A 14450-nucleotide genomic window follows, 5' to 3' on the forward strand; every position below is an offset into this window, starting at 1 on the left:
ATTTAACGACCAGGACAAAATCCTGCCAGGTAGCACCAGGGCAATAACTGTTTCAAGAAGGCTTTACAGGCTGAACTCCTTGGACAGACACTCTTCCACCCCAAATACACTTGCCCTCCCCCGCCCCCCAGTGGCTAAAATCAGGCTGCTCACCCTTTATGCCCTTGAAACACTGGAGGTGGGGCTGGCCCTCTGTAGATTTAGTGGGTCAGATAGGAGGCCCTGGACCTGACCTTCCTGCAGGGATGGCCAAGGGGGGATTTCTTTTCTCTTGTTATTCTAGATAGTGCAACAATAAAGCCCCCATAAGCTAAAAATGATTGTATTTGAGGAGGCGGGATGGGGGGCAGCTGCACCAACTTCTAAGGCTCCTTGGTGGCTGGTGGAGAAAATAATCCTGATCCAACAGAAGGCCCTGGAAACTTCTCAGGTTCTGTAGTAACCTACGCTGACGGCCTGAGACACGCTGCTCCGTGCAGGGGGAAAGGCGGGCCTCGAGCAGGCGTGCGAGTACATACGTGCTGAATGTGTCCATTTCTCCAGTCAGATTGATTCGTTCAGTCAGACTTATGTCGACCTTCTCCTTGAGTTTCTCTTCCAGCTGTTAGAGAGTAACAGAGAGAACGACATACTTAATGCGTATCGGAAGGAGCAACGTAACAATACTTAACACTTACTGAGTCTGAGGATTCCGGTACAATTCCAGGCACTTTTCGTGTATGCACTCATTTAATTCTCACTGCCCCGTAAGGAAGATTCTATTATGATCCTCCTTTGATATATGAGAAGATGGAGGCATGCCCTACCCAGGACAGTGAGTGGTAGGGCTGGGAATCAAACTTCCTCCAGAGCCTGTGCCCTCTGGCCCTGCACTGTACTTGGTTCTCATGACACACTGACAATTTAAACAGATCCCCGTTTTTAGGATACTCCCTGCCTCGTGAACTGCTGGCTCACCCACCAACACTGGAAGCCTCCAGTGGTGGGTCGCAATAAAATCAGGTAAAGTATTCCCTGAGCGCTGGGCTGGGCCACCCACCGCGTTAAGGTGTTGAGGGATACCAAAATAAACAAAAGAAACAGTCTCTGCCTGCCTCACCCTACAGCCAAGTGGGGAGAAACGCTGGCCACGTTCCAGCAGCCTCCAAGAAAAATACAACTGACCGGGAATTGTAAATACCTCAAAACATCCCAGGAATTGCTTCACCTAGCATCCCCAAACCTATTTATTACAGAAACTCTAAGAATAAAGAATGTTTTGTCTTAGATTTAAAAGTGACTCCTAGGAATGGGTAAATTAATGTAAGCTTTTGGGAAGGCAACTTATTTAAAAGGCAAACATTTAAATATACACACTCTTTCGGCCGGCGATTTCGCATCTAGAAAGATATTTCAACGAGTAATGAGAACAAGGTATGGAGATGCGCACGTGTTCTTTGCAGCATTCATGAACTAAACCAATATTTACTGAAAGTCTATTCTAAATAGAGTGCCAGGCTCTGTAATAGCATAAGGGAGTTAGCTGGTGAAAAAAACAGATAAGATCCTCTTCTCATAAAGCTCACATTCTGCTGTCGTTTATATTAGTGAAAAACTGGAAACAATCTACACGTTTTTAAGGGATTGAGGAGAAAAATTATGGCGCAGGCTCTCAAGGCTTCAACTCTCTAGCGGCCTTTCCTTGTTAACACTGAAAATAAAATCCAAACTTCTAACTATGATTTGGGTCCTGTCTAGCTTCAGGGCCCGCATCTTGCTTTCCCCCTTGTCCGCCTGGCTTCAGTTATACCGACCTCTTAAGGTTCCGGAAGACACCGGGTCTTTTCCCCCTCAGGGCCTTCACACGTCCTACTTCCTCTCTCAGAAGCACTCTATGTTCCCCCGTCCTAGCCAGCTCCTTTGCTTTGCCACCCCTCCCCCCCACTGCCCATCCCTTCCAAGCTCCTCACTTGGCAGTCTCCTTCCTACTCCTCAGGTCTCTGCTTCAATATCACCTCCTCCAGGAGGCCCTCCTTGACTACTCTACCTCAGTAGGCAACTCCCTAACTAGCACTGCAACATCTGTTTCCTTCCTAGCACTTAGAACAAAATTGAGGTTACATCTTGCCTTACTTATTTATTATCTGGCTCCTTTATTAGTTCTAAGTCCCATGACAGTAAGAAATTAGTCTACTCTGTTCACCTCTGTGAATTAATACCAAATACAATGCCTGGTACATAATCAGTGCTTCATAAAGATCTCTTGAAGGAGAGAATGGCACACCCCATGCAGGTGTTAAGCGTAAAAGTGTTACAATTAATGAACCGATATTGACACATTATTGGCATTGTTTTCTAAGTATTATTTTTCAATTCTTCATTGCTTGGATTCTCAAGTCTCTTTGGTTTCTCCCTCCATTTCTTTTTGCAATCCCCCCCAAACCCCTGTGATTTTTTCTTAAGGAAACTGGGTTGTTTGCCCCGTTGATTTTCTCAAGTTTGATCTCATTGATTGTATCCAAAAGGTACTAATTAGCATGCTCCTCTATCCCTTGTATTTCCTGTAAATTGTAGTTTGATGTAAAAGCTTGATCAGATTCAGATTTTTCTTTTTTTAAAGGAAACTCCTTCATGGGAATTCCCTGGCGGTCCAGTGGTTAGGACTCGGTGCTTTCACTGCCGTGGCCGGGGTTCAATCCATGGTCGGGGAATGAAGATCCCACAAGTCACACAGCACCAACAAAAAAAAAAAGAAAAAGAAAAAGAAAGAAAGAGAGTAAAAAAAAAAAGAAAACTCCTTCATGATAGTGCTGTGTACTTCCATCAGGAGATAACATGATGTTTGGTTGTCTCTCTTTTTGTAATGTCAGCAGCCATTGATGGTCAATGCCCAGATCCATTATTCCATTAAGAGGTATAAAAGAATGATATTTGAATTCAATATCTTTGCTTCTTCATTTATGAACTGAAAATCTGCTATAAAGATATACTTCCCATTGTCTGTGATTTGGTTATCCTGAGGTACAAGTCAGATAGGAAAGGCAGGATAAGAACTTTTCCTTTATTTACCAGTATTCAATTCATACCAGTGGTTTCTTAGTATCTTCCAAGGTGATAAGTGAATTTTAAAAATCATTATAACCAAATGGATTTAAACATATTTGATGTTTACAATCGACTGTAGCTAATATTCTCACTGATACTTGTATGTCTCATCTTTGACCAGTAGAGTTCATTCAGGCTGACTCCTATAATTAGTTTCCTAACGCTGCCATAGCAAATTACTACAAACTTGGTGGCTTAAAATGGAAATGTATTCTCTCACAGAAGTCCAAAGGGAAGGGTTGGCAGGGTGGAAATGTGGAAAGGAACTTCTAATCCCACATCTAAGGCTGAATGGAAAATTCTTCTGGTCTTCCTTCTGCTAATGGGAGCTCCAGCAGAGACACTACCCTTTCCTGCTTCCCAGTTCCTGAACGTCAGCATCCAGACAATGGTTATTTGTTTCTGCAGATTGAGAATATGCTCCATACATTTCAGGAGACACATAAAAGCCCAAAGGATTTTCAATGAGCCTGGTAACACTCCTGAGAATGGAATCACTGGTTGTGACTAGTGACCACTAAGGCTGGGGCCTACCACCACTACGACTGTAACTGCTTTTAGCACGTGGGAGACAGGGCTACTGACCTATTCTCAAGAGGGCACGTCATGCTCTTTGAGTAGCTTACACAGCTCTGGGGAGGAGACCAGTCATACTTTCTTGCCCAGTCTCCTTTTAACAAGGTCCTTCTGCAAGGGGGCTGCCTGGGCCGTCCCCTGGCTGGACCTCGAGTTTTCCCCTGTGGGAGACCAGCTGTTCTGCCCAAGGGTGTGTGTGGCCTCGTTGGGGCCCATGCTCTTACCCCCTGAGCTAAGTGGCCCAGGCGGCTCAGGAAAAGGAGGAGGAGGCGCAAGGGCAGCCCGGGCGGCTCACCTGCTGGGTGGTGGCCAAGCAGTACTCCGCAGTGCTCAGGATGCTGCATAGGAGGCAGAGCTCCTCCAGGGTGAACTTGGCCACTTCCGAGCCCTCCTTTTCCTTGAGGAGGCTGCTGATGGTCAACCCACCGCCGCTGCTTGTGGTTCTGAGGAAAAGGCATAGGGACCAGTCAGGTCAGGACTCCTCGTTTGCTTCCTGACCCGGAAACTGCACGTTGTAAGACAAAGAAACAGGGGAAGGAGAGGCTGGACGTGGCCCAAACAAATCCACACACAATGAGGCCCTTTCCGAGTGACCTGACCTTGACTGTCATTTGTTTAAATTCTCTGACCATCAGAAATAGGAAGAGACGATCCCAACAGTGAGCCAGCCATCGGTCATGTTAACTACAATGACTCTGCTCTGCTGAGCGGCCTCTCTGCTTAGCGTGGCATTTCCTGATCTGTACAGCTCATTCAGAGTCACGTGTGGTGCAAAAGCTGGTTCCCCAACTGTTTCTCTCAGTTAAGAAAATTCTGCATGGGAGCTTGTCTTCGTGCTTGTGGAGGGGTTCAGAAGTGAATGTTAAGACATGGTTCCCGGCCAAAGGCCTGACTGCCTCAAGAAACAAAAAAGCACGTCATCTCTTCCTACTGATCTAATCATGTGATCACAAAAAATAAAAAAGCAGTTTTTAAAATAACTTCCTGCAGTTATAAATAAAATTTCAACTGTGAGAGTCTATTTTTTAAGAAGACAGAAATCAATGATATTTACCTTAAAAATAAGAGAAATTTTTCCTTTAACACACACACACACACACACACACACACACACACACACACACCCCTAAACTTCCCAGTCTTAGGTAATCAAAGATTTGAAAACATCTTAATTTCTAGTACTTATAAGGGTGTGAGGACACTGGCTGTCTCTTCCACTACGGGTTAGGAGCTTTAAATTGTACAACTTTTTGGGAGTTATTTTTCAGGAGCTTAAAAAAACGTTCAGACTCTTTGACCCACTAGTTCTACTTCTGTTCAAGGATGCTCTTCTGAATGTTATTTAAAATACCAAAATACTGAACCCAACATAAATGGTCAATTAAGAGAATGATCAATAAGAAATCTCAGAAGTTAGCTGAGGGCCTTCGGTATGTGGGAACATCATAGCATCATTAAAAGTGTCTTGATGGGACTTCCCTGGTGGCACAGTGGTTAAGAACCCGCCTGCCAATGCAGGATACACAGGTTCGAGCCCTGATCCGGGAAGACCCCACATGCCGCGGAGCAACTAAGCCCGTGCACCACAACTACTGAGCCTGTGCTCTAGAGCCGGTAAGCCACAATTACTGAAGCCCATGCACCTAGAGCCCGTGCTTCGCAACAAGAGAAGCCACCGCAATGAGAAGCCCACGCACCACGATGAAGAGCAGCCCCCGCTTGCCGCAACTAGAGAAAAGCCCGCACACAGCAACAAAGACCCAATGCAGCCATACATACATAAAAAGAAAAAATCTGGAAAAAAAAAAGTGTCTTGAATATTTTTACTGTGCTGACTGTTCTCTGCTCTTCTCTTCCCTTTTCACCGCTTGGGAGACTGACCTCTGCAGACTTTTCACCCAGGCTCCCCAGCCCCCGGGCTCCTGTTGGTTTCAGCCATCAGCAGAGGCTGTAGGAAGTCAGAGAGGTTGAGGAGAGAGAAGTCGGAGTAACAACTAGCCTTCCTGCTCCCTCTGCTTCAGTGTGGTCCTGGCAGTGACCGTGGCCCCTATGACTACAGTTTCTGTTAGGCAGCCCTTTATCCACAGCCCTAGCTGTCACGTGAGTTTTAAAGTAGTAACAATTACCCCCTAGAGTTTGGATGCTTCAGAATCCTCCCTTGGTTCCTTTCACCTGCCCCCATTTCTGTGAACAGTGGCTTTAGTAATAATATCCCAGCTGAGTACCATTTGTTTCCTGCTGTGACACTGACTAATACACATGGCAAAATGCTCACATCATGACAAAGCAGGGTATAAAACTATAAGCACTATAGTCCAGTCCTGTTAAACAAATAAACAGAAGCATTCAGTCACACACATTACACATATAAAGAAAGAACAGAAAAATGTATACTGAAAAGTTAAACCTGTTTTCACTGGGTGGTGATTTTTATCTTCATCTTTGTGCTTTTCTGTGTTTTACAAACTATAACAAACTTGCAGTATTTTGAAAATCAGGATAAAAGTTATCGAAAATTTAAAAATAATGTTTATCATATTCAAAGAAATTCTCATGTGTAAAACATGTCTGTTACTTCAAATCTCTTGTAGAGCGAAGGGATTTTATTTTTCTTTCCTCCCAATTATGTAAAACTCCTATATATGACACATTTTAGTGACAGTGACAGAAACTAAATTCCAAACTGTTGAATTTAGCTATGGGAGTGATTTATAATTACTGGATTCTGAAGCATTGCTTCAGATCATATTCTATTACAATAGAAATTGCTATATAACCAAAATATCTCTAAAACTCTAGTCAAACAATCCATTTATTTCAAGTAATAAGCTATATAACAATATTTCAATGCCCCAGAATAACAGAGTGAAGTCGCTATAATTAGGAGCTATGCTATGCAACCACCTTTCGCCAAATCCTACCACATCTTTAAACATTAGACTCAACCCAGGAGAGCAAGATACACACACCATAAGAGAGACTTTGGCCTGAATGAAACTGCCCTTGCTGTTCAAAAGTCATTGCTACCACCACCCCACTTCTTTTGCCAAGTACCTATCACTGAATCCATGTAAACGAAGCACATCTATAATGGGACTGACTCCCCTGAGTCCACCGTGGCAGGATCTGACCTATGCTAGTGGCCAGCGCGGCAGTACTGATTTCCTCTGGCGGTCCTGATCAGCTGTGGAATCCCATTTGAGAGGAAACAGTCTCAGACCCTTGGGAACTCCATAAGGGCGTTTTCCCCCCTGATACTCTTGGCAGTTTAGCGAACAGCTTCAGGGTGGATTTCCTTAAAGATTTCCATACTTAGGTATATTCAGAGTCTCACTTCTCCGGTCAGACCAGGAAGAACAGGACTCACTTGGGCAGGTTGCCAGAGAGGATTTTCCAGGCGTACTCTCGGAGGTACTTCTGGAAAATAGTGGTCAGGGCGATCATCGGCTCCCCGGTACTGAGCTGCGAGCACTGCACCATGCACTTCTTGTAGTAGACAAAGAGGTCGGCGCAGCTGGGGAGCACGGCGCCCCCCTCGTCCGTGTTGGGCTTAGGTGGCCCCTGGGCTTTGAAATCGGCCACAAACCGATCTATCAGCTCCCCAAGGTTTCTGGGAGGAAGAAAACATGAAACGTTATTTTATTTCAAGAAAGAGAAAACAAACGTGCTTGACTGCCGCGAGGCGATCACTCCTCATGCTTTTTACATTTAAAATTGGACCCGTTTCAGTAAGTCGGACAGAGAAAGACAAATATTAGATGATATCACTTATATGTGGAATCTAGAAAACAATACAAATGAATCTATTTACAAAACAGAAAGACTCGCAAAAATAGAAAACAAATGTATGGTTACCAAAGGGGTAAAAGGGGGGCGGGATAAATTAGGAGTATGGGATTAACAGATACACACTACCATATATGAAACAGATAAGCAACAAGGATTTACTGTGTAACATGGGGAACAATGTTCACTATCTTGTAATAACCTATAATGGAAAATAATCTGAAAAAAATAACTGAATCGCTTTGCTATATACCGGGAACTAATACAAGACTGTAAATCAACTGTACCTCAATAAAAAGTAATTAACTTAAAACATTTTTAGAACCTGGATCCATTTTTATCAATATCATCATTAACTACCACCACCACTCCTACAACAACAGCAGTGATAAACTTTGGCATTTGTGTGCTGTTTTATACTTTTCAAGGCACTTCATGATCACATTTGACCCCAAACCCCTGGGAGAAAGATAAGGTGTTACTGGACCCTCTAAGAGATGAAAAAAATAAGGCCCAGAAAGTTTGTCACACGATTTAGTGGCAGAGCTGAGCCTAGAATCTACCGCTTAAGTGTGTGTACTGGTCCTACTACCTTATCAGTACCAGCTCCCCTTTCCACAAATGAAAACCCTAAATAATGACAGTGTTCATTTCCTGAACACTTATGGTGTACCAGGCACCAGGTCAGCTCTTTGTAAGAGTCTTTATACGTGAACTTCACTTAATCTTCACAATAACCTTATGACGTAGGGACTAAAACTATCCTCCTTTTCTAAAAGCGAGGTGCAGAAAATTAAAGGACCTTGTCCAAAGTCATACGGCCAGACAGTGGAGGAGCCAGGATTAAAACCCAAGCAGCCTGGCTCTAAACCTCATGCTTTTACCCACTCTACCCTACTACCTCCTCAAACACAAAAAGGTTATGATGTCAGCAAATATTTAGATATCATTAACCTAAAGGTACGCAGCAGACAGACAACTAAACAAAGAGAAACTGTAAAGGAACAGTCTAATGCTTTCTTTCTCCTTTAATGCAGTTTCTTCTGAACAACTTCCAAAATCAAAGGTGTAAGAAATCTTGGGAGGAGAGAAAATACTGAGCCGCTCCAGGCTTGCCCCAGGTCACGGTGGTGATGATGGTTGCAACTTTCTCCCATTTCCCATTCAAACGTCACTGAATTTGCCTCAGTCACACTGAGTCATCACTGTTCACATCCAGCAGGGCTATATTAATTGGTCCCTGCACAGTTGTGCTCTATGAAAAATGGGGGAGAGGAGGGTGTTCCCACCCCTCTTAACGTTTTGCATCTATTTAGTTGCTGTCTAAGGCTACAGGAATCCAGCTGTGTTTTTTGTTTTGTTTTTTTGTATTTATATAACAGTCAAGAAGAAAAAGACAAGAACCACATGCAGTATTAATGAGTAGGAACAGGAGAAAATTGACATTTTACTCAAGAGCTTTTCTTATTGAAAGTTTATTACATCCAGATATAGCCACTGTGCCCTCAAAGAACTTAAGGCCTAGGACAGTCCACTGTGATGGCGGTGACGGTTAGCAAGCAGAGAAGGAGCGAGTTAGTTGACCTTGGAAAGCTCCAGCGTGTCCACCCTCCTTCCTCACACCCTCCTCTTGTCTCACCTTTCCATTTAATTTCCCACGTCTCCTCCACAGCGACCCCATGCTCCAGCCAGGCTCCCCTCAGCTGCCGCTCTGCTCCATCTCTATCCCTGACTCTGTGCCTCTGCCCGGATGCGTCCCCTGGTGACTCTCCCGTCGCCACCTGTCCACTCACCCTCCCAGCTCAGCTCAGGAGGCACCTAGGTAACTCCTACTCACACCCGTCCTCTATCTCAATTGCAACTTCTGTCATCTGTAACACACTGACGACTATTTTTTTTTTTAACACTTCATTATACAGTGTGAGGGTGTCAGCTATTCAGGAAACATGCTGACCTTCTCCCATCCTGGGCCCGTGGTAGGCCATGCTCATCAGGAATGGCTATGTCTTTCTCACTGATCTCCAGGGTAATTTCAGAAGCCTTCCTGAGACAGCACTGTAGCCAGTCACTTCTTATGAGCTGAAGTTGGCAGAGAAGGTGAAAGCTGTTTGCTTTATAGTGGTAGAATCCTCTTCTCTGTGTCACGTATGTTATCGTGAGATTCTTGAGAGCAGGGATAATGTCTATGCTACTTCTGCTCCCCCGAGGCCGCAAGTATAAGATTTAAATGAGACCAACAACACAAAAAGCAAAGGTTACCATTTCTTCCAGGCACCAAACACTACCCTGAGTTTCGGCAGGATCTTATAGGAAGGACTACTGGAGAAAGGAACACGGGGCATGCTGACCTGTTGAATGGAATCACAGGGATGCGCCTTTTATACCCTAAAGCAATTACAATCAAGTAAAAGATTAAAAAGGGTCAAGTCTTGATCACAGTGCTGCGGGGGGTAAAGACACAGCATCTGTCCATTAGAGTCTGTGACCTATTGGGGGAGATAGGACCTTCATGATTATGATCTTTAGATCTCAAGATGGCAACAAAATGCTAGTTTTGCAGTACGGACAATATGACCAATTTGTTTTAGACAAAGGAAATAACAGAGGAAACTGGAGAGAAAATTCCACAGCAGATTCAGGCAAGAGAATAAAGGCCTGGAGTCAGAAGTAAGTACAGAATACGGTGTGGGGGGAGAGGATGGGAAGAAGGAGAGGAGTTGGCTGAGGCAGAAGACACAGACTGAGAAAAGTCTGACCTGCAGTTAGGTTCATACACACCTCTGAATTCCCACAGCAACCTGTTCATACCTTTACCCCTCCATGCTACGTTCCAAACACTTTTTTTGGTCTCTCTCTCACGCTAGGCTATATGCCTATAAACTAGGCACTGCACTGGCTACATTATAAATACAATCTCACTTAATCCTCACAACAGCCCTGAGCGGAAGGCATTAGTATCCCTGTTTTATAAATGAAGAAACTGAGGCTGAGAAAAATAAGATAATTTGCCCTAGGCCACAGAATTTATCAGAGCTGGAATTCGAACTGGGGCCTGTCTGACTCCAAAGCCAAGCTCTAACCACTACCCGATGCTTTGACTTCAAAACTCTAAAGCGCTCTACAGATACATGGTATTACGATTACTGGTGTGATTCACTTCCTCTGCAGCTTAAGGAAACACGTCATGGATGCAGATGGTGTCTCTTATCCTCTTCCCTGTAGCCTGAGCTTTTAACCCAAGAACTGTATAAGCATTCTGGGAGCGCCATGTGAAATACTGCTGGGAGTTCCACTGATAGGTAAAACGACCTAGGAATAAAGACTACTGCAGAGCGGTGGCAGCAGAGGGGAAGATTAAAACACGGCGAGAAGGAAAACCACACTGCACACCAAGCTTAGGTATGGATGACCAAGGCAATTACTTCTGGTGGGTCTGCAGCTGACATTCACAGCAACAGTATTCTAACTGGAAAGTACAGGAGTGATGGCTCTGGGGGAGGAAGATGGTAGTCAGAAAAAGTGGGCAAGGAGGTGAGTACGGGCAAAGCGGCTTAAGAAGTTAGAGAAAGTTAGAGAACTTGTTCATCCAAGGATGCGCCGACTAATATGCACCCCTACCCCTTCCCTGCGGTTGGGGCAGAGGAATTGGCTCTGGTGTGGCCAGCAGGGAGCCAAGCTCTGGCTTGAGCACAGCTGGGAGATGGGTTCCACACAGGTAAACAGAGCAGGTAAATACACGGAGGATCCTAGGAAGCAAGCTTCTCACTGCCGCAGAAGGTAGTTACAGACATGGGACAGGGGCCACTCCAGTAAACCCTGAGGTTAGGTTAGAACTGGAGTTACTGGCATAGACTCACAGGTTTTAATATATAAATAGGTATAAAAGTAGATAGATATGTAGATATACACATACATAACATTTCTTGGGTCTCTCAGCTCAGAGGACCCAGAAGCATGACACCCCAGCAGCAATGAACACATATAATGCGCAGACTTAGTTTCTAAATATCATTTCCCACCAAAGGAACAAGGGATCCTGGAAAAATGGATGACTCCAGGGCTGGGTTAGGAAAGTACAAGACAAGCCTGGTATATTTTGTTGGCCCAGAAAGAAAGTACTCAAAACATGCTAGGGGCATGCAAAAGAATGGAAAACTAGCTGGGAGGGGCCGAAACCAGGACAATTTGGGCATTAAAACAAAAAATGATGGATCCTGGAAGAGAAAAAGGACATTAGTGGAAAAACTGGTAACATCCAAATAGACCTGGAGTTCAGTGAATAGTACTGTACCAGTGGTTGCTAGCTGATTTTGATAATAACCGTACTACAGTTATGTAAGATGTGAACACTAAGGGAGCTTGAGAGAGGGAATATGGGAAATCTGCACTATTTTTGAAGTTTTTCTGTAGGTCTAAATTTATTCGAGCATAAAGTTAAAAAAAAAAGATAGTAATGGCTATAACCCATTGAATAAAATAGGAATCCAAATTCCTATATCCACAAATAGGAATCTGTCCATGCTGATACAAATAAATGGGGAAAAGAGAAGGCTGTTTCTTAAAACAGAAGAAATGATGGAATTAGAAAAATAATTATTTGGCAACTATCTTAGTAATAAGTGATTCAGGCAAGTGTCATTAACAGATGGTAAAATAAGTAAGTGAAAGATGAGAAAAAGGCTATTTACATGGTTTCAAGGTTAATCAACACTTATTAATTACTTATTAATTAATAGAGAAACCTGGCCAATACCATCTAAACCAAGTAGTAAAATTGACCAGCACAAGTTGTGGGACACATTGATACCGTGTGTCTCCTGACAAGAGTTACTGAGAAGAACATGGCACCACTTCTGTATGAATCATAAATCATGAGCCAGCATCAGTCAGAACCAGACTGAGGAACATTCCACAAAGTAACTGGCCTACACGTGTCAAAAATTTCCAAGTCGTGGGACTTCCCGGGTGGCGCAGTGGTTAAGAGTCCACCTCCCAGTGCAGGGCACATGGGTTCGAGCCCTGGTCCGGGAAGATCCCACATGCTGTGGAGCAACTAAGCCTGTGCGCCACAACTACTGAGCCTGCGTGCCTAGAGCCCGTGCTCCGCCAAGGAGAAGCCCGCGCGGGGCAATGAAGAGTAGCCCCCGCTCGCTGCAACTAGAGAAAGCCTGCGCACAGCAACGAAGACCCAACGCAGCCAAAAATAAAATAAAATAATTAATTAATTTAAAAAAATTTCCAAGTCATGAAAGATAAAGAAAGAATAGATTATTCTTCTGGATTGAACCAAAGAGACATGACAAATAAATGTAATCTGTGATCCCGGAATGGATCTGAGATCTATAAAAAACAGGATTGGGGCAAATGGGGAAAGGGAATGGGGTCTATGGATTTAATGGGAGTGCTGCATCAATGTTACCTTCCTGATTTTGATGGTTTGTACTATGGTTACATAGACTGTGTCCTTATTTACAGGAAACACACACTGAAATATTAAGGAGTAATGGGGCATCTTGCCTGCAATTTGAGAATTTGAATCTCTCAGGAAAAACAACATGTATGTGCATATATCCGTGAGAATGTGTGTGTCTGTCAGTGTGTGTGTCAGAGGCGGGAGAGACAGCTGTTAACTGAGGAACCTGGGTGAAGGATACACAGGAGCTCTATGTACGATTCTTGGAACTCTTCTGAAAGTTTGAAATTAATTCAAAACAAACAACAAGCAACATTAGTTTATAGAGAGACTCTAGGCTTCACCCAGCTAGAAGAGGTGGCGGGTTCTATTTCAACGAAAGCTATGACAGGGAACTCAGGAGAATGGGCAGAAATGGAGTCCCTAATAATTTCTTGGACTGAGAATGTCACTGAATGGAGTGAAGAAAGTGCCTATGGAGAGAAATCTCTCCTGCAAGTCAGCCAAAGAAAACGCCTACATCCCCAAGAGTAGAAGAGACACTACTAACTTCCTCCTTGGACATAGACAAAAACCGAGAAAACGGCTCAAAGCGCAGGAGGACAGCTCAGCCCAGCCAGCTAAGAGGTGGCCGAGGGACATCCCCACTCCTCCTCCCTGGGCACTGGCGCCGCAGTCCTCCTACCAAGGCTGGGCTTTGGGCTGGGGCAGGTGCTGCCAGGACTCTCCCTGGGCAGGTGGGAGGCTGGGGAGACGGAAGAGTGGACCCCATGCCAAGCCCACAGAGAGCTGGCGGCACGAAGCAAGCCACCCAACCACCTGACAGTCCAGAACAAGATGACCGGAAGGGCAGGGCAGGCACAGTTCCCGAGTGCTGTTTACTTGTGCCGAGTGACAACGTGTCATGTCATTTATTCCTCACCACTAATCCTGTGAGGGGGGCATTATTCACTTGACCGTAGAGAGCACAAAATAAACTCGGAGAGGTTAGGGCCATGCTCAAGGCCCCAGGCTGGTGAGTGCAGAGCGCGGACTCAAGTCCAGGTCTGTCTGGCACCCAGGCCTATGCTCTTTCCACTACCCTGGGTTGGGTCTCAGTCATCGGGGAACTTGTGAATGGTCTCAGATTTTCCTCCCTTGCAGATTTTTGAGTCAGAACTACAACAAGAGGAGTAATTTGTCCCAAATCAGTCCCGACCTGAGCTCCTTCCCCAGTCTTAGGATTCTCTGACTTAAGGGAGGACGAGCTTCGTAGAACCCCTTGAAATTGTGCTCAAAATAGCGTGTGGGTTTATGTGGATGTTTTTTTGGCAAGAGGACCTGTGGTTTTCATCGGGTTCTCAGAGGGATCTATGACTCAAAAGAGGTTAATAACCTGCTGCTTTAGGCATTATTTTGTCTGATGCTCTCCTTTAACAGACGAGGAAATGGATTTCTTGAACTCTATTTTCTACTTCAAGCTTTTGCTGTTTATTCTGGAGCGACAACAGCACAGCCTACGCAGTTCTCCTACGAGAAGCTTCCGCTACTGCACTAGTGCTGTGGAAACATCCCAGCGAGGCCAGACGGCAGGATGAGGGGCCAGCACTGC

The 14450-nt window shown here is 44.7% G+C and overlaps 1 protein-coding gene across 1 annotated transcript in view; it reads right to left on the reverse strand.

Annotated features, from left to right (window-relative positions):
* VPS53 (VPS53 subunit of GARP complex) overlaps positions 1–14450 on the reverse strand; it is a 123964-nt gene that overhangs the window by 34263 nt on the left and 75251 nt on the right. The window contains exons 14-16 of the mRNA XM_032616739.1: positions 7028–7270; positions 3956–4103; positions 519–601 (exon numbers count right to left, since the gene is read on the reverse strand). Of these exons, the coding sequence (XP_032472630.1) occupies positions 519–601; positions 3956–4103; positions 7028–7270 (474 nt within the window). The remainder of the gene's footprint in view (positions 1–518; positions 602–3955; positions 4104–7027; positions 7271–14450) is intronic.

The sequence above is a fragment of the Phocoena sinus genome, chromosome 20, assembly GCF_008692025.1.
Source record: "Phocoena sinus isolate mPhoSin1 chromosome 20, mPhoSin1.pri, whole genome shotgun sequence".
NCBI classification, from domain to species: Eukaryota; Metazoa; Chordata; class Mammalia; order Artiodactyla; family Phocoenidae; genus Phocoena; species Phocoena sinus.